This window comes from Anarrhichthys ocellatus, unplaced genomic scaffold (genome assembly GCF_004355925.1).
Source record: "Anarrhichthys ocellatus isolate YVR2014 unplaced genomic scaffold, GSC_Weel_1.0 scaffold64, whole genome shotgun sequence".
Classification (NCBI taxonomy): Eukaryota; Metazoa; Chordata; class Actinopteri; order Perciformes; family Anarhichadidae; genus Anarrhichthys; species Anarrhichthys ocellatus.
Genome location: NW_022280094.1, coordinates 927832 through 945972, shown reverse-complemented (window position 1 = coordinate 945972; position 18141 = coordinate 927832). Strand labels below are relative to the sequence as shown.

The following is an 18141-nucleotide window of genomic DNA, read 5'->3' as shown; positions in this document are numbered from 1 at the left end:
CACACACACACACACACACACACACACACACACACACACACACACACGCACACACACACACATCCACATACACACACACACACACACACATTGTTCGCAGCTCAAGCTCAGGAGTGGTGGTTAATGTAGACTTGTTCTTCTTTTGTTGTCTCCGCAGTGTTGAACTCCACCTGCAGTGATTTCCACTATGGCACAGCCCTCCACATCGCTGCCTCCAACCTCTGTCTGGGTGCAGTCAAATGTCTCCTAGAGCACGGAGCCAACCCCATTGTCCGGGTAAAAACACTTTACTTTATTTTTGCAGGGTGAGAGTCAAGCTGTAGCTTGATGATCATCATTTTTCAGTACGTTCTTCTGTTGGTTCGGCTGGATTTCCAACAGACCGATCAAATTGAAATACTCTGGATACCTTACACTCTTTTCCCCAGACATACAGTAACTCCTCTTGTGGATAATCATATCATGGTCATGATTCTGTCCTTGCACACTCCAACCCCCTCTCCCCTCCCTCTCTGCAGAACGATAAGGGCCAGGTTCCAGGGGAGGTGGTTCCCGACCCGATGGACATGACTCTGGACAAGGCAGAGGCCGCAATGGCGGCCAAGGAGCTGATGCAGCTGCTGCTGGACGCCGTCCCTCTGAGCTGCAACCTTCCCAGAGCCACGCTGGCCAACTACGACAACATCCCAGGAAACCTGATGCTGACCTCGCTGGGGCTAAAGCTGGGGGAGCGCGTGATGCTGGACGACATGAAGGTCAGAGGCTCACTGAGGATCAGGGACGTTAGTCCGTCCTCAACATGTCTTAAACAGAGAATGGGAAAATGTGTTGCCGGTATTTGAAAGCAGCTGGTTAACTCTGCTGGTTTGTTAGGAGGGTGATCTCCAAACTAGATTTATTGGTAAAAGGATATTTTCCTATGTGTTATTAGATTATATCAACATCAAAAGTGAAACATTCATTGATCGTTTGATCACATACACTATAACCAATTGGAATTGGAAATTACGATTCTTCTGACAAAGTTATATTTAAATAGACGTAATAATAATCAATCTTCATTTCGGATGAGCGAGGGATAAGCACCAGCTGCTCAACAATGAATGCTGCCATTAGAACTATGACAATGAATACCTTAATATATGGGAATCAATTCAAACGTCCTCGTTGAGCTCCCATCTTCATTGCAACCCAGGTCCTCTGTAGGAGAGGAAAGCTACATAAAACCAGTTGGAATCACCACTACGAGGGCTCTAGGGCAGAGGTCTTCAACAAGGGGTCCGCAACCCGTAGGGGCTCTGCGGAGGTACTGCAGTGGGTCCGCGAAATTTTTGGTTGATTAGACAATTTTATTTCTTTTTTCTTTAATTTTTTCTTTTTTTTCCCCAAACATGAATCTGTCCATTATTTTAATAGTTCAGTATTGTATGAAAGATAACAGGTATGTTTATGCATGGCAGTGGCACTAATAGGCCATCACTCATTTTCGTTTCCACATTTATGTTTAAAACATCAGTTTGAATAGCTTGTATGCATGATTATCATGCAATTGACAGACAATGTTGATATTGGCATTGGTATCAGCTGACAAGGTATGTTTATAAATGGCAGTGGCACAGCCACCCTACTCACTGTACCTTGCACATGTTTAAAATAAAAACATGAATATATGAACCTGCGTATTATTTGAATAGCTTAGTATTGAATGCACAACAAAGAGGTATGTTTATATATTGTACTAGGCCCAGTTTAATGTGAAACACAATTTTATACACTATATATAGTCGGGGGTCCCTGCTCCATCTCTCTATCAGTTTGGGGGTCCTTGGCCTGAAAAATGTTGAAGACCCCTCATCTAGGGATCAGATTAACTTTACGAAAAGAAAAATAGAAAAGATTACCTACATGTTATGTAAAAAGCATGTCTGTGATAATCTTTTAAATCTGGCAGTCCCACGATAGCCATCAGCGAGTGCTTCAGACTCAGTTTACTATTTGAATGTAACGATTGACAGAAACAAGAGACACAGTGGTCTTAGTGTGTATTAGTACTGCACAGGAGGTTTTACTGCTGGTCCTGGATTGGAGAGCTGTACTGGGTGCTCCTTAGGGGCGACTGTGGCTCAGCGGTAGAGCAGGGTAGCCTTCAATCAGAGGATCTGCGGTTTCGATCCCCGGCTCCGCTAGTCCATGTCGATGTGTCCTTGGACAAGATACTTAACTTAACCCCAAATTGCTCCCTATGAATGATTAGTTATAGACCTGATGGGCAGCAATCAGTGTATGAATGTGTGTGAATATGTAAATGATGACATGTAGGGTTAAAACGCTTTGAGTGGTCGGATGACTAGAAAAGCGCCGTACAAGTACAAGTCCATTTACCATTCACCATTCTTCAGTCACATATGTCGTGGTCGCAGCCAGACAGGAAGATGGATGACTAATTACCAACAGTGTTGTTTGTATAATAATATCAAATGGACTCACAGCTCTAAAGCTACAGGAACCAGAAGGTCCTGTTGGCTTGAACTTGAACCTGAGCCTCAGTTTTCCACCATATTCACATGAACACATGGAGCATGTTGCTGATGCATTTGCTTTTTACACCCTTGTTTCATTTCCAAATATTTACAGCCATGGGTTCTATAAGTATAAATTTGCCTGTGAAAATAGAAAGTGACACATATACTGTAGAAGGTGGCAGGCAGGAGGTGAAGTGAGCAGGGGGATCATCCTTCAGATAGAAATGTCTGTAAGCAAGACACTGAGATGCGTCCACTAGGGCCTGATTATCTTTAAACCAACCTTCAAGGAATAAATTACATTGGAACTATAAGTGCTGAGTCAAGGTTAACAGGACTTGCTCGGATCAAACTAGGATCAAACTAGGTTGTGCATTTGAAGGTAGTTATAACATGAGCTAATTCTGTACGTTTCAAATTAAAAACACTTGCTGTCAGTTAAATAGATGGTTAAATATAAACTTAAGATGACATTTCTGGTGCTTTGCGTCGAGTGAACGCAATCCTGCAGGACAGATTACAGCCGGGGTTGTTTTGTGTGATGGCTGCCTTTTGTCCTTCACACCCTCACGATGTATGAGCTCTGAACAGTGTGTTCTCACTGTGTAGCTCCAGAGAGACCAGAGCAAAGATGAAAACCCGCCTGCAAACCTCAGACAGGTTGGTTGGGCGCCGGCCGGAAATGTAGACTAACTGAACTCACTGCACCACTCTGACAACATGCTCTCTCCCTGTGACGTGTCACTCCACCTGGAGCTATGATGTCACGTCTCCTCCCTTTCCCTTTCATATAATACAGCAGCAGACACTCAGACTATCTGCCTCCATGCAACCTAGCCTAACCTGATGGATCTCTACACTCATGTTTCCAGCCTGTGAGAGTTTTCACCTCTAACTTCAGATCTTCGTCTCTGTGTGTCTCTCTCAGTCCGGCACTCTGAGGTTTTGTGGCACTACAGAGTTCGCCAGCGGTCAGTGGGTTGGCGTGGAGCTCGACGAGCCGGAGGGGAAGAACAATGGCAGTGTGGGCGGCGTTCGCTACTTCGTCTGCCCTCCTAAACTAGGTAACATCTGCTACCATGGTCACTGAACCCCTGCAAAGACAGCTCCGTTTCCTTCTTCACGACTCCCAGCTGGATGATGGTTTCATTGTGTCTGTCTTTTTCTGCCCTGCAGGCATTTTTGCCCCGGTGTCAAAGATTTCCAAAGCCGTGGATCAGGCACCTTCATCAGTCACCTCCACCCCCAGAACCCCCCGTATGGACCTGGCCTCTCGCCTCACCCGGAGGACCAAGAAGGAGAAAGAGAAGAAGGAGAAGCTTAGAGAGAAAGGTAATGTAGCTCTCATGTTGTCCGTGTGTGGAATATTTGTGAATGTCAAATATAAAATTTCTCAAACTAGACTCAGCATTTTAGAATACAACATTTAATCCACGGTGTCTTGACTTAAGGTGTGCATCTCTGTGATACAGTATGTTTGTCTGCCGTGCGTTCTCAGCCCAGAAGAAGAAGTCGTCAGTAACCAGTCTGGATCCGGAAGGAATGAACGTGGAAGTTGGAGACCAGGTTCTGGTGGCCGGACAGAAACACGGCATCGTCCGCTTCTACGGCAAGACCGACTTCGCCCCAGGTCTGTCTTCTGGGCTGACCTTTTTGACATTATTGCTGCCATAACCAGATATTTTACTAATCATCTGAGGATGATCTGAATCAAATATGTACAAATATGCAAAATGACAAACAAATTGGGTGAGATTACAGAAGCTCTTTGGCTCTTTTTTGTTTGTGTTGTTATTACTGTTCCTATGTTTTTACTTACTGATTGAATGTAAATAGTTACTTTTAAAACACTTCCTTCGGCCTAATACATGCAAACTGTATGTGTGTGTGATCTAAGCTGCACTGCTGCAATAGAAACTAATATAAAACATGATAACATGCCATTATATGGCACTTTGTTCATTGTGTATTGTGTCAGCTGTTTCCATGTTCCTGTTCTTGTCCTCGGTCTTTGTGGAGAAAAATCATGGCAAAATCATGGAAAACTGGCCACCGCACAGACATTTTTTGTTAACTTATTTAATACATACGAACAAATTGGGCCCCCCAAAAAACAGTGGCTATAGATCAATGAAACAACAAATGGAAGAAAACAGAACAAAATAAATCTTGACAGCACAGTGAAAATCGAAAAAGAGTGATCATCACGTGGGGTAGCATATATCCATTAACAAAGAGTGCTTACTTCCTGTTAGGTTCCTTCCCTTTATATACAACAGAAAATTAGACCAAACTTCATCAAACTGTCCCTGCTCATTTTCCGTCCTTGCGATTAGAGCCACCAGGACAACCTGTTTTTCATCACTAATGGTGAAAAATCCAAGAATAACTTCTTCTGGCGGACTTATCGTGAAAGTGACAGCTTTCATCCATCAGTGATGATTCCAGCAGGTGTGACCCGAGCTCTCTGTGTCCCTGCAGGGTACTGGTTCGGCGTCGAGTTGGATCAGGCCACAGGAAAACATGACGGCTCAGTGTTTGGAGTCCGCTACTTCAGCTGCCTGCCCAAATATGGAGTGTTTGCTCCACCCTCCCGGGTCCAGAGGTAAGACACCACAAAAGAATGTTTTAGTTTTGCTAATTATATTCTTTCAAACCAAGATAACTAATACAGCTGTGGTGCATGACGGGCATAGTGTGAGGATGTTAGAAGTGCAGGGTGATGCATTCAAATCAAAATACTGCAGGACGTTCAAACCTGTGGAGGTCTGATGCTGTGAAAGAATCCCTTATAAACCTGGAAACATTTGGTTTAGTTACATTTTCTTCTCATGAGAAATTCACTCTGACAGTATCTTCAAGTCTCTAAACGCCTGGCTGTTTTCATCATTGTCATATCAGAATCGGAGGTCCTAAAGAAGGCTCCCAGAATGACAACTCCATGGTGAAGAAAGTCCACCAAGTCACCAGTAAGTACCTTTCATTGTTCTGTTGCATCACACTGACTGACAGTAAAATGTCTGGAGAAAAGCAGGAGATCATGATGGACACAGCTGACTGACCATTCGCCACATCTGAATTTGCATAATCACGACCTTAACTACATGCAAATGTGGTCGTTCCTTTGTTGGACTTGTTTTAGATACTTGTGTCATGGCTGTTAAACTGTGTCTACTCATTTTTCCTTCTCTGCAATGAACTAGAAAATTTGATAATTTCATTCCTGATCAGAATGATGGTCAAAACTGCCAAAATAAAACCCCAAATGAGACTAAATGTGTATAATTCTGTTTTTCTTGTGTTTTCTTTCTTCAGTGCTGCTTTTATAAAGTGTCTTCTATTTCATTTTTATTTATATTCCAATTCAAATTAACATATTTGAATATGTCTTTTCATACATTATTTGTGTAGCGTGGAGGGGTCTACAACTAAATATCACAGTCAACCCTGTATTGTAGGGACAATGAAACAGTGAACAATAATACATCATTTCCTTTCAGGGACCAGAGGCATACCTTCATAGAGCTGGAGATAGCATCACTGGGTTGTGTTTGTGTTGTGATGGTGGTTACAGCTCAGTGACCTTTCTATTAACCCTTAAATAAACCATTAAAGGAGATGTCCTCTTTGTATTGATATCACTAACAGACTCTTGCTTGTTCTTTCTTTGTGTCCTTCAGTGTCACAGCCGAAGCGTAACTTCAACACGATGCGTTCTCCTAAAGACCTGACGTCTGAGAACTCCATATCCAGGTGAGAACACAGAGACACCAGCTCTCCCACTACTCATAATAAACCTGTTCACCTCCTATTCTCACCTTCTGCCTTAAAATATCCCAAAATATTGAAATGTTCACATGTCAACAACTTGAACAGCTCCAGATGGTTGTATGATTACAGAGTTGGCAGTGGTGGGATATAACTAAGTACATTTACTCAGGTACTTTACTTAAATACAAAACTGAAGTAGATTTAATACCACTTCCACTACATCTCAGAGGGAAATATTGCACTTTTACTTCTCCTTTATGTATTATTTGTCAGCTAAAGTTACTTTACAGATTGAAATAAAGTATTTACAATGAGCTCCACCTCAACATTAAAGTGCTGTTTACACATTGTTGCATCAGTATGCAGTACAACACTCACACGGGACATTTTCTGCCTTTGATATTTAAAGACTTTTACTTACTTTTACTGACATTTTCAATGCAGGACATTTACTTGTAAAGGAGTATTTTTATATAGCAGTATTACTACTTTTACTAAAGTGAGGAATCTTAATAAAGCGCTATATCTTACCATGTACAGTAGACTTAAATCTCCCTCCTCTTCTCTTGTCCACCAGGTTGCTGTTCTGCTGTTGGTTTCCGTGGATGCTGCGTGCTGAGATGCAGTCCTAACCATGCCCTCCTTCTTCTGCTTCTCCACCTGACCCATCTCTCCACTTTTCTCTATCTTCATCTTTTCCTTTTGGCTTTCCTCTCTCTCTCTCGGTCTCTTCAGACGTTCACTGTCAGTCAGACATCTCGTAGTGACACCCTGTCCCTCTTCTCTCTTACCCTCAGCCCGAATCCCTCTGATTTAGCCGTTCTATAGCAACATCTATAGTGCCTTGTATCTGATCAAAACGTCCCGCATTCCTTTCATGAAACTGAGCTAAAGCAATCGCCCTCAAATATTCTCTTTACACATCCCATCATTTAGCCGTTCTCATCACATTGTCCCAGCTTTGTCCAAGTTATGTCTTTATTTGAGCCAACAAAAACCACATGGCATCAGTGTGTGCCGCTGCATGTTTTGCTTTTGCTACTGCTCGATTTGGGTCTCAACCAAAATTGGTGGTTGGCACCAGCTGTAGCTTCAAATTAGGAATAATGCTAATGTTTGACCCGTGGTTGTACAGTAACAACAATGACGTTTGCCAAACGAATCCCGTGATTGCACATTATTCTGAGACTTGAGAACCACTTAGAGAGCCACTGGAAGCATTCATCTTCTTAATACCTGTAACGCTTGGAACTGCATCTCACACTTGTGTCACTTGAGAATTTCAAGAAACAGTGTGTGAAATTTGGTTCTGCAGAGCTCGAAGCGTACAAAATGCTTCAGGTATCAGGTTGTTGGTATGTTGGATCTAGATCTGGCTGCTGTTTAACTCACCTGAGACAAAGAAAGTAACCCGAGAAACCTAGAAAGTCTAGACTGTGTGTGTTGTCACCTGCATGCTTTAATCTCAGATGTCGAACTGAAAACAGGGTTATTCAACTACTTACTTTTTTTGTATTTTATCATAGTGTTACAGTCATATTTTCTTATCTTTCTAATGTATGCGACAGGCATAGTATATTCGTGGTTCTTGGTCTCTATGAAATATTTCCTGCTCTGTAGTTGATGCCAACATTTCATCACAGCAAATTAGAGTCGATGTGTTCTTCACAACAAATCTGAACAAATAGCTGGATTTGACTTTTTGCTTCATCACCTAGAAAAAGAAAAAAGATTCCGTTAATGTAGTCGTTAATAGATGAAGTACCGTAGTCAGACATTATAGTGACTCAACGCCGTGAACAGCTGTCATTATGAATCAGTGTATTGCCATCTCGTTGGAGTTAAAATACAGTTTATTATGGAATTACTGTCAAGAGCCGCAATCATTCTCTGTCGTTAACCAAAAGTGCTAACAGACCCAAAACCATTACTTTCTTTGATGCAACTTCAAAATCAAAAAACAGTTTTCTGCCCTGCTACATGTGATATTGATGTTTTTTTGTGTTGTTGCCGTCATGGCTGCGTCTGAAAATAAGCTTAATTTGAATGTCAGCTTGAAAACAACATGTAATCAGTTTGGTCAGCTGTACAGCTGTGTGTCCCCTCGTCCAACGTGTATCTCCTCCATCTTATTTAGACCCTGGATAAGGTGTCCAGAGAGGCCATGATATTTGTAGAAGTTCTCGTCTATGCTTTTCTCCCCAACCTCTCTCATCCCTCTTTCTCCATTCAAATAAGACTTTGCTTCTTCTTGTGAATGTGGGCATCTGCGAAAAGACAAAACACGCTTAATGTTAAAATCTCTCTTGAAGTGTGGATTACTGAAAACAGCAATATGTAAACAGTGTATATCTCTGTGTGGAAATGTGTCTTGTGTTGATGTCTCCTTACACTCTGTCAACACCCTCACAGAGCGCTGAGCATGCTCACGAGACACTTCTTTTTCAGAATTTGGGGTTTTATGATTTATTGATTTCAACCGAAACATTTGCTTTCCTGTAAAGATGTTTTCTAATCAATCCCAAAGGGGTTTACCGGTTGTTAATTGTCGTCCTGATCGGTGAACAGAGCACTGATCAGCTGAGCATTTTGAACACAGACTCCTGCCCTGTCAGCGCTTATGTCAGGGTGTTAGTTGGCCCGACAGTCTGCAGTTCAGCTGCTTTTATCAACTTGGTAAGGTGCAGAGCACTAAAGGCAAAGAAAGGAAATGGAAAGGGCATAGTCAGCACATTCAGGGTTCCCACATTTCTTTGAAAAAAATGGAGTTGTGAAACTACAATGTGTCCTGAAACACCGATTTTGCTTTCAGTTAGCTTGGACTTTTTTAGAAATGTTTTATAGTTTTATTGGAATCATTAAATTAACTTAATGTCAACTGATATCAAACCAAAAGATGTTTCACATCTATCTCACTGAAGTCAGATATAAACTCTGCTTTAGGACACTTAAAAAAAAATGCTCCAGCATCAATTGGTTATTGGAACCGTCCTTAATGTTCCACAAGACAATTTCTTGAAAACATGATAATCTTGATATCACATACACATGATATGCCAATGACTCACAGCTTTACCTCCTACATGTCTGCTGTTGGCTGCTTTCCCCTGCCATGCCACTCAATCCTGAACAAAAGAGCCGGATGAACTAAAGTAAATCCCCATGTTGTAGTTTATATCTCTTTTCCACACAAAAAGTGTTTGGCTACAAATGCGCTGCTGCAGCACGCGGTTCGACGCTAAAGCTCCACAAAGTCGCAATGTGCTGACTCTCTCCTCCCAGGTGAGCATAGACGTCAGTGGAGCTCGGTGATGGAGAGGTTTGTCTTTGTACAGTAACCGTACAGTGCAGTCAATATGTCCCAGTGAAGACTGTGTAATTGTGGAGCTTTCTCTGGTTTGGCCACTAAGTGTCACTAGTGAGTCTCTGGATAATCATTTCAAGACCGACACAATGTTACTCAAGCTTTCCTCATTACCTATTATTTATTTGATTTCTTCGACCGTGTATCCGGGCCATTGTAAGTAAAACGATAATCATTTCGGAGGGGGGGGGTGAATTTACTAAATTCTTTGAAATTCAAGTTACAATTTTACGAAAAATATACTCGGAAATATTGTGGGGTTTTTGTTGTCAAGGTTGCAAGGTTGAATAACCTTATCACAACCTTGCATCGCATCAGCTGACTCTAAAATTGTAGTGCACCCACATGGTGAATGTACTCAAACTACGTCCGTTTTTCAAAATAAGGTGTTAATGGGTACAAAGTACACATATGTAAATAATATTAATTTGATAAGATTCACCAGAAGTATAAAACATGTTACCAGTGACCCTTATCAAAGAAAATACAATTCAATTGTGAGGAAATGTCTTTATTCTTTGATTTCTGGGTTGCTGGAAAAAATCCTGACAATGATACATTTCAGTTGAGGACATTTGTGACAAAGTCAAACAGTTTTACTGTTCCAGCTTAAAGATGATTACAAATAAAGTATTTACAGTGTTGACCTTAAAAGTACCCCGCTCTGTAACTATTCATGTTGCACTGACGCTGGCCCTAATATGCTGTCCTATAGATTTGCTCCATTTAAAGGACTCTGCTTTTTATTATTGCACCGGTTGTTTTAACTTCTTAAGAATATACAGTATATAGCCTATATTTTGATAACTTCACTAAGTGTACTTTCTGTTCTTGTTTTTTAGTGTGTATGTGTTACGTTGTGCTCGGTTACAGTCCGTATGTTAGTAACTCCTGTTTTAAAAGTGAGTGAGGCTAACTGACATTAAACGGGAAACAGAAGAATGAGCGTTGGCCGTCTTCATCCTAACAGATACTCACTGCATGCTCTCTCTCTCTCTCCCTCTCTCTCCCTCTATCTCTCCCTCTCCCTTTCTCTCTCTCTCTCAGTATTTTCTCGTTGGGGTTTTTCAATATATGTATCTTATTCTCCGCAGCATGGAAATGCTTCTAATGTGATGACTCTATAAATATAATAAAGAATTTGATGTTGTTTTTCTACCTCTCCTGTCCATTGCTTTTACTCACAGAAAACACATACATTTAGTTTTTGTTCAATTCTGTAATAATACAAACAGTCAGGTATAATGATGCCTGATCTAAAGCACTATCCTTCATTTAATATAAGTATACTACTATACTAAAATGTTTTCCTTTGACACAATTCATATGTGATTCCTAGCATAACTTATTATTATCACTTCCCAAAAAATGTATATCAGACACAAATCAATGTCTAATAAGTTTGCTGTGCATTTATAACGTGATACTCTCATATAAACTCAATGTTTTCTGGAAACGTAAATGAGCATGCGTTCAATTGTAAATTAGCATAACGTCCTAGTTATTCTATATAATGTTACACATCCTGCCCCACGTGTCCGGAAGTTTTCATTCATGAACAGGGCAGATTTTGGAGGCTTTAGTCCTTATAGGAAAATCTATACTTAAGTTAGTTCAGTGGAATTGAGCGACCTGCTAAAGCCACGTAATGAAGGAAAATAAGGAGAGCTGTTGATGCTGTGTCAGCTGAGGGTGGTACTGTCACTGGAATAAAGACGAAATGGTTCGATATGAAAATGGCTTAAAGAATACGGGCCATAGGTGATGTCGCACTGTCGGACATTACAACGGAGGCCGTTCCCCCTGACAGTGACTTGCATTTACCTGCATGTGAAAATGCATATGACGAACCCTCCGTCTGCCTCGGCCAGTATCAGGAAGCTGTCTAAAGACACGCTCTCTTCCAAGGGCCCGACGCACTAAGGCATCCAACAGAAGTCAGCCATGACACGCCTGGTGACACTTCTCACTCAGCTTATTACATACAGAGACAAATTCTAAACACAGGGAAATGATGGTGTATCATCTGCAAATTGGAAAGCTTACAAATATAATTTATATACAAAATAAACCATAATGGTCTTGGCCCTTAAAGAACCTTTATAATTTATAATTCGTATCTGAACATATTGATAGAGTGTGAAAACCATGGTCAATGGCATCATTAATATTGATTTATATTTTGTGAACTCATCTATGCCCCCCCCCCCCCAGGAAATGTTGTTTGCATTAGTGACATTAAAATATTACTATTATGGATGGAACCGGACCAGATAATAAACATGCGTTTGTGTGTTTGCTCGCGTGCTCAAGCATCTGTTTTAGAAACAATGGTGAGGCAAATTAAGTTGTTAAGCGTGTTGGATGAAAAGTTCAACTGATTACAAATGAATCTGCACATTGATTCAACTGAAAAAGAACCAGATGAACCTCACCAAAAAGTGAGTGGAAAGTATCCACATTTTTGAGCTGGACAGAAAATGATACTGCAACGCATGCATAACATAGATATGACATATGTTTTAGAATGTGTTGTTCTTCTAATATTGCATCAGTAGATCATTTAATACACTATGGAAAGACTAAATGTCATATATCTCACATGTTGCCAGCAGTGCTGGAGGAAGTATTTAGATCCATGAGAAACAATAGCAATAACAGAATGTACTCCAGTATAAGCAGCTGACATCTCATGCAACGGTTCGTATCAATCCAGCAGTTTCAGTCTTTTTAAAATATACTTCCGACTTCACAGGTAACAACTTAGTTATATAAGCAGCAACACTACTTAGTTATAGGTTAAGGAAAATATCGTGAAATACTTAGTTAGGTTTGGGCAACACAACTAGTTACGTTGAGGAAATAATCGTGTTTGGGTTAAGTTAACTATGGAAGTGACTTCTCGTTTCACACGGGGCACAAACAGCGGTCTGCTGGCTAAAAGACCTTTTTTTGTTGTCAGTGGTATATTAATTAATAATTAGATTATTATTACTGATGTGAGATTTATTGATCAATATCTATATTGTGATATGAGACTAGATATTGCCTTACATTTTGAATGTCATGATATGGTAAATATGCCTATTTACAGGATAGGCACACATTGTTTTATAGTCCATGTTGTATGCAAGTGATTATTTATTTACATGCACTAAAGGTCAGTCATTATAATGAACAACTGATATTGGATGGTTGAAATGTGTGCAATTACAGTAAAGAAAAAAGTTGTAATATTACAACAATAAAGTCCCAATATATATTATAACTGATCTTGATCTATTCAGCTCAAACAACAACATAAGACTGAATTCATTTCAACAGCATTTATTTTTCAATGAAACAAGGTAATGGTAACATGGTCATTTTAATAATTTACATAAAAATACAAAATAATTTAAAAATAGAAAAGTCACTATGGTGCGTTTATAAATCCAATCTGACGCTCTACACCAAAATGAGAGCGCAAAAAGCCCGAAAGCGTTCTATTTATATGGATTATGGTGCTCTGAATAACCAAACAACAGCGCTCCGATCTTACGAACGGTCCAGTTTGTGCCAGAGCTCTGTGACTATCTACGAACGCACCCCAAGATTAAACAACAGTTTAGACCAAACAACCCTCCGTAATCAGTCCAGAGTTTAATTATCAGATGTTTTGTCTTAAAGCGACAGCGAGCATCCACCCTGCTGGAGTGCCCCTATCAGCACTCTGAGCCGCAGGTGGACGGTCTGTCGGGTTCAGAGGAACGAGGCGAAGAAGTTCTTCTCTGCTCCAGCGCTTCGGGCAGGGGAGGGGGATTTGACCTTTGACCCGCTGCGCTGACGCTTCCTCCTGGCTCTGCAGTTCTTAAACCACACCTGGAAACACAAAGAGAGGCAGACTTAATATGACGCATAATAGTAAAAAACTTCTTGGTGAATTAGTGCGTAAAATGCAACCGGGAAACATTTTACGCAACCTGGATAGTTTTTTCTCCCACAATGGATCATCACGTCGGACTCACCCTGACGGTCTCCTCGCTCAGCCCGGAGCTCCTCGCCACCTCAGCGCGCGCCTCCGTCGTCGGGTAGTCGGTGACCTCGAACAGCGACTCGAGCCGCTTGGTCTGGCTGTCGGTGAACACCGTCCTCATCCGGGCAATCTGACGCGGCGGCGACTGCGCGGACATCCCAACCCGATGGCAACCACCTGCCAACTGCTGAGCATCTGGTAAAGAGAAGACACATTTAAGTCAAGTGATCAAAAAGTGTGAACTAAAACTTATTTTGAAAATTTAAAAAAGAAATCTAAATTGAAGTAAAAGTGTTGGTCAGCAAACATTTCAAGTTTAGTTTCATGTGGAGATACCTGCAGAGTCCTGGCTGCTGAAGTGCACGTAAACTCCGGGGTTTGGATAAATGCTGGAGAAGTCTGTGTGATGGAAACCGGCTCCATACGGGTAAAACGCCTCACCGAAGCTCATCCCTCGGTACTGCAGACAGCCTGGCACCGGGACAGGGAGCGGCGCAGGAGGCCTGAGGTTCCCGGAGTTCAGACGGAACTCAGCAGGGACCCCCTGGAGATATCCGTCCGGTGAGAACTCCATCACCGGCGGCTTGTGTCCGAGCTGCGGGGAAAGGATGCGCTCGATGCTGAAGTCCGACGCTCTGCTTCTGTCCATGATGTCACGTTTCCAGAAAGCTGCTGCTGTGACCTCTGAGCTCTGAGAGGGCTCCGGTGTGCAGTTTTAAACAGAAACAGAGTCCATCACACACCGGACGGCTCTTTAACATGTTAATGCGATGCTCGAATCAGACTGTTTGATGGCTGAAGTTCAGTCAGACATGAAAAGACGTCTTGAATCCGTTGATCCTTTGAACTGAAGGATGATGATGATGGGACTGACGATGGAAACTGTTTATTTAAAGTGGAGTCAGTTGTTTTGTTCGATTAATCATCAAATCAGCTGTTAACTTGCACTTGACTTCAAACAACTTCCTGCAGATTTCATGATCAGAGGTTCACACACCGCTAACGAAGTGCACGTGTGGTGTTTATTGAAAATACTTTTATTTTGTTTCACGGTGTAAAAATGTTTTATTATTTTCGTTGCAGATTTTAAATATGTTGGTCTGTTTGTTGTTTTTAATAATCAACTCTGAAAAAAAACAATGACACATTTTATTTGTAAAGCACATTTTACACATGAAATGCAGCACAAAGTGCTTTACAATAAGGATAGAATGCCATAATTAATAAGTTGGAAAATTAAGCACACTTGATAAAATAAGGTAAAAATAAAGATATGAAAATAAGATGGAATAGAGTACATAGAGTACACCATGACGAGATGGAAAATAAAACCCACTGAATAATAATAATTATGATTACAATCATAAACATAATATTGCACATATTTCATACATATTGTATTTTGTGATGGGATTTAAAAGCTGTTTCAAAAAAGGGGAAACAATGAAATGTTCTGATCAGTTGAAACGGATTGCTGAATATAGCTGATGTTATTGTTTTCCTCAGTTCACTTGTTTTAGGATGTTTTAATATAATGTAGAATAAAACATATTGAGTGTAAATGGAAACTTTCTTTTACAAATGTTAGAAACATTCACTCTGGGCCTAATATCAGAACATACATTCTCTATTGCTTTTAAATATTTATTGTGCTGCAGATCAACTTCTCTCATTTAATCCCTGCTGAGTCCCTCCTCCCTCCTCTTTGTGTCTTTTGTTTGGGGAAGTTAGTAACCTCTCTAAATGTTCACACCAATGATTCATGAACTGACACTAGTTCATTTATGTACCCCTGGACTTTAAAGGAACGCTCGTTTCCACCGGAACCGACCAACAATGAATGAAAGCAGCTTTGAAATGTAAATGTGAATATATATTTACAGCACTGGCACACATTGTCTCAATGTTGTATGCAAGTGATTATTTATTTACATGTGCACTAAAGGTCAGTTATTAGAATGAGCAACTGATATTGAATGGTTGAAGAGTGTGTAATTACAGTGAAGAAAAAAAGTTTTAAGGCAAGTTTATTTGTATAGCACATTTCAACAACAAGGTAATTCGAAGTGCTTCACATAAAACCATTAAAAGCATCAAAACATAAGGCAAAAGAAAAAGAGATTTAATTGTTTTTAATTAAGAACATTCATTGAAACATTAAAAACAGTCATAAAAGCAGTGTAAGAAATAAAATACAGTAGTTAAATGCAGAAATGCAGAAATTGATTAATATATTAATTGAATCTGGTTCAATTAAAGGCAGCATCAAACAGAAAAGTCTTCAATCTTGATGTAAAGGAGCTGACGGTCTCAGCAGACCTGCAGCTTTCTGGGACTTTGTTCCAGATATGTGGAGCAGAACAACTGAACGCTGCTTCTCCATGTTTAGTTCTGACTCTGAGAACAGAAAGTAGACCGGTCCCAGACGACCTAAGGGGTCAGGATGGTTCATAAGGGACTATTTTTGGGGCTCTGGTGCAGCCTCTGGATATCTGGGCCAAAACTTCAACAGTTTTGCTGTTTATCTGCATTCAACCACAGACTGCACTATTGCGATTGATCAATACTACTCGCACTACAAACAGAACCACAACGCTTCCTCTACCAAAATCTAGTTCCGTGGCCCACAGATTACATGAGAATTCAGAACCTGTTGTAATTTATATGAATATAGAATCTGTCTAGAGATTACACTTGGATTTGATCGATGTTTTCTCTTTCATTTCCACTTTTTATTTCTTGCATTCTCTCTCATTAGTCTGCTGTCATTATGTTTGAGTTCAGGATGATCTGAATTATTTCATGGTGTAAAGAAACAAAACAAAAATACCTTCTCATGTACTGTCATTTTAACACTTTTAATATGTAACAGTTTATTTACAGTTTGAAAATGAGAACTCACAGGCCTGACTGTTTCCATTAGGTACATCCAACCAGTTGTATCATTTAAATGTCAACTAGCTATAATAAAGGATACATGACAGATTTAAAACACAGACATGTCTAAAGTTAGAAGAATACTAGTTCAAAATGAAATGCATTAATGATCTTGTATTCAGTCTGATTCACTCCTCTGGTTATGTGGGTGTGATGGGATGTTAGCTCAGTCTGACTTCTGAGGGAAGATCTGTCAGTGATCAGCAGATCAATCAGTGTCCTCTCCCTGAAATCTCTCTCATCTGATCACTCGTTAATGTCATGAAAGGACTACAAATCAAAAAGCAACAGCAGATTACACAACATCCTCAGACTGAAGATCAAAGGGCACATTTACATATTTGAATATTACAATTATGTTAAGGATAACAATGTGCTAAACTGCACAATATACAAACAATAAAAGCAATTAAAGACACCTAATGATCATATCAGTTTGTCAGGAGTTAAGAGTCAGTCTGCGTTTAATTAAAATTACATGTTTCTTTGTATTGTATTTTCTATTTATCTTACTATAAGACATCTTATTGTCATATGCCCATTCTCAATTTACATATTTTGTCATGTCATGTCTAAAATACTTTATGCTGTCACTTCATTGAAATGAAGTAAATGAAAGTATAGAAGTTAAATAAGTAACACTTAAAGGTACAGTGAGGAACTTTCACTGGCTCAGAAACAGCCTTGATTAAATACATATACATCCATATGACATACTTGAGCAAACGAGACCATCAGAGAGAAGATTGGCTATTTCTTTATAGGTTTTCTTAATACTTGTCATTGATGCCACCGGGTCAGATTCCGTCAGAACCTGCGTCAGAAATCACGCAGGTTCACCAAAAAGTCCTTCAGCTTAGACTCCAGCGGGGCCTTCGGCAGCAACCAGCCCACCATGGACCGACCTAGATCCGTCTTCACTGCTGCCTTCGAGCTGAATTCTGAAGCTCCGATGGGACGAGGAGAACTCAGAACCCGGCAGCAGTGCTCCTCCTCTGGCCAGGAGCAGAGCTTCGCTGGTCCCATGCTGCTGGAGGCCCAGGCCCTACTGCTGAGCCCGCTGGAGGGAAGGGAGGCTCGGGAGGTTTTCTAAGGGAAATCTGATGCTGGGTTTTTACAGAGTGGAGATTTCAAACAAGACGGAACTTCCCACAAAGTGAATGAGGGGGGTTCGTTTGTGACAGGAAGTCAAGACGTCTCACACAGTTTCTCACTGAAATTAATGGCGTACGGCAACTTTATGGGCCATGGTTGGGGTTTGGTTCAGCCAATCCCAGCGAAGGCTTGTTTTACACTCCATCTTGAGAGGCAGCAGCATTCTTCCTGTTTAAATTGTCATCTTGTGTTATTATTATATTTCCTCTCTGTCTGTTGAGTGCGTCTCTGTCAGACGCTCAGTTCGTCCCTTGCTGCCTCGTCTCTTTCGACATGAATCAGCAAATCTCATGACATCCAGCCTGTCTGTCTGTCTGTCTGTCTGGCTCACTGTCTGTCTGTCTGTCTGTCTGTCTGTCTGTCTGTCTGTCTGTCTG

At 40.7% G+C, this 18141-nt stretch overlaps 2 protein-coding genes across 2 annotated transcripts in view; one reads left to right on the top strand and one right to left on the bottom strand.

The window, feature by feature from the left end:
• The window catches only part of clip3 (CAP-GLY domain containing linker protein 3), a 21609-nt gene extending 11013 nt beyond the window's left edge, over positions 1–10596 (top strand). The window contains exons 6-15 of the mRNA XM_031872498.1: positions 158–276; positions 519–755; positions 3132–3182; positions 3451–3586; positions 3699–3854; positions 4021–4152; positions 5004–5127; positions 5424–5491; positions 6203–6275; positions 6871–10596. Of these exons, the coding sequence (XP_031728358.1) occupies positions 158–276; positions 519–755; positions 3132–3182; positions 3451–3586; positions 3699–3854; positions 4021–4152; positions 5004–5127; positions 5424–5491; positions 6203–6275; positions 6871–6925 (1151 nt within the window). The 3' untranslated portion in view covers positions 6926–10596. The remainder of the gene's footprint in view (positions 1–157; positions 277–518; positions 756–3131; positions 3183–3450; positions 3587–3698; positions 3855–4020; positions 4153–5003; positions 5128–5423; positions 5492–6202; positions 6276–6870) is intronic.
• A 2802-nt stretch (positions 10597–13398) lies between these two features.
• Positions 13399–14321, bottom strand: dharma. Its single transcript, XM_031872477.1, has 3 exons — positions 14009–14321; positions 13665–13867; positions 13399–13518 (listed from the first exon to the last, which is right to left on the bottom strand). The coding sequence occupies exons 1-3, from the start codon at positions 14319–14321 to the stop codon at positions 13399–13401; spliced, it is 636 nt and encodes a 211-aa protein (XP_031728337.1).
• Between the last annotated feature and the right edge of the window lie 3820 nt (positions 14322–18141).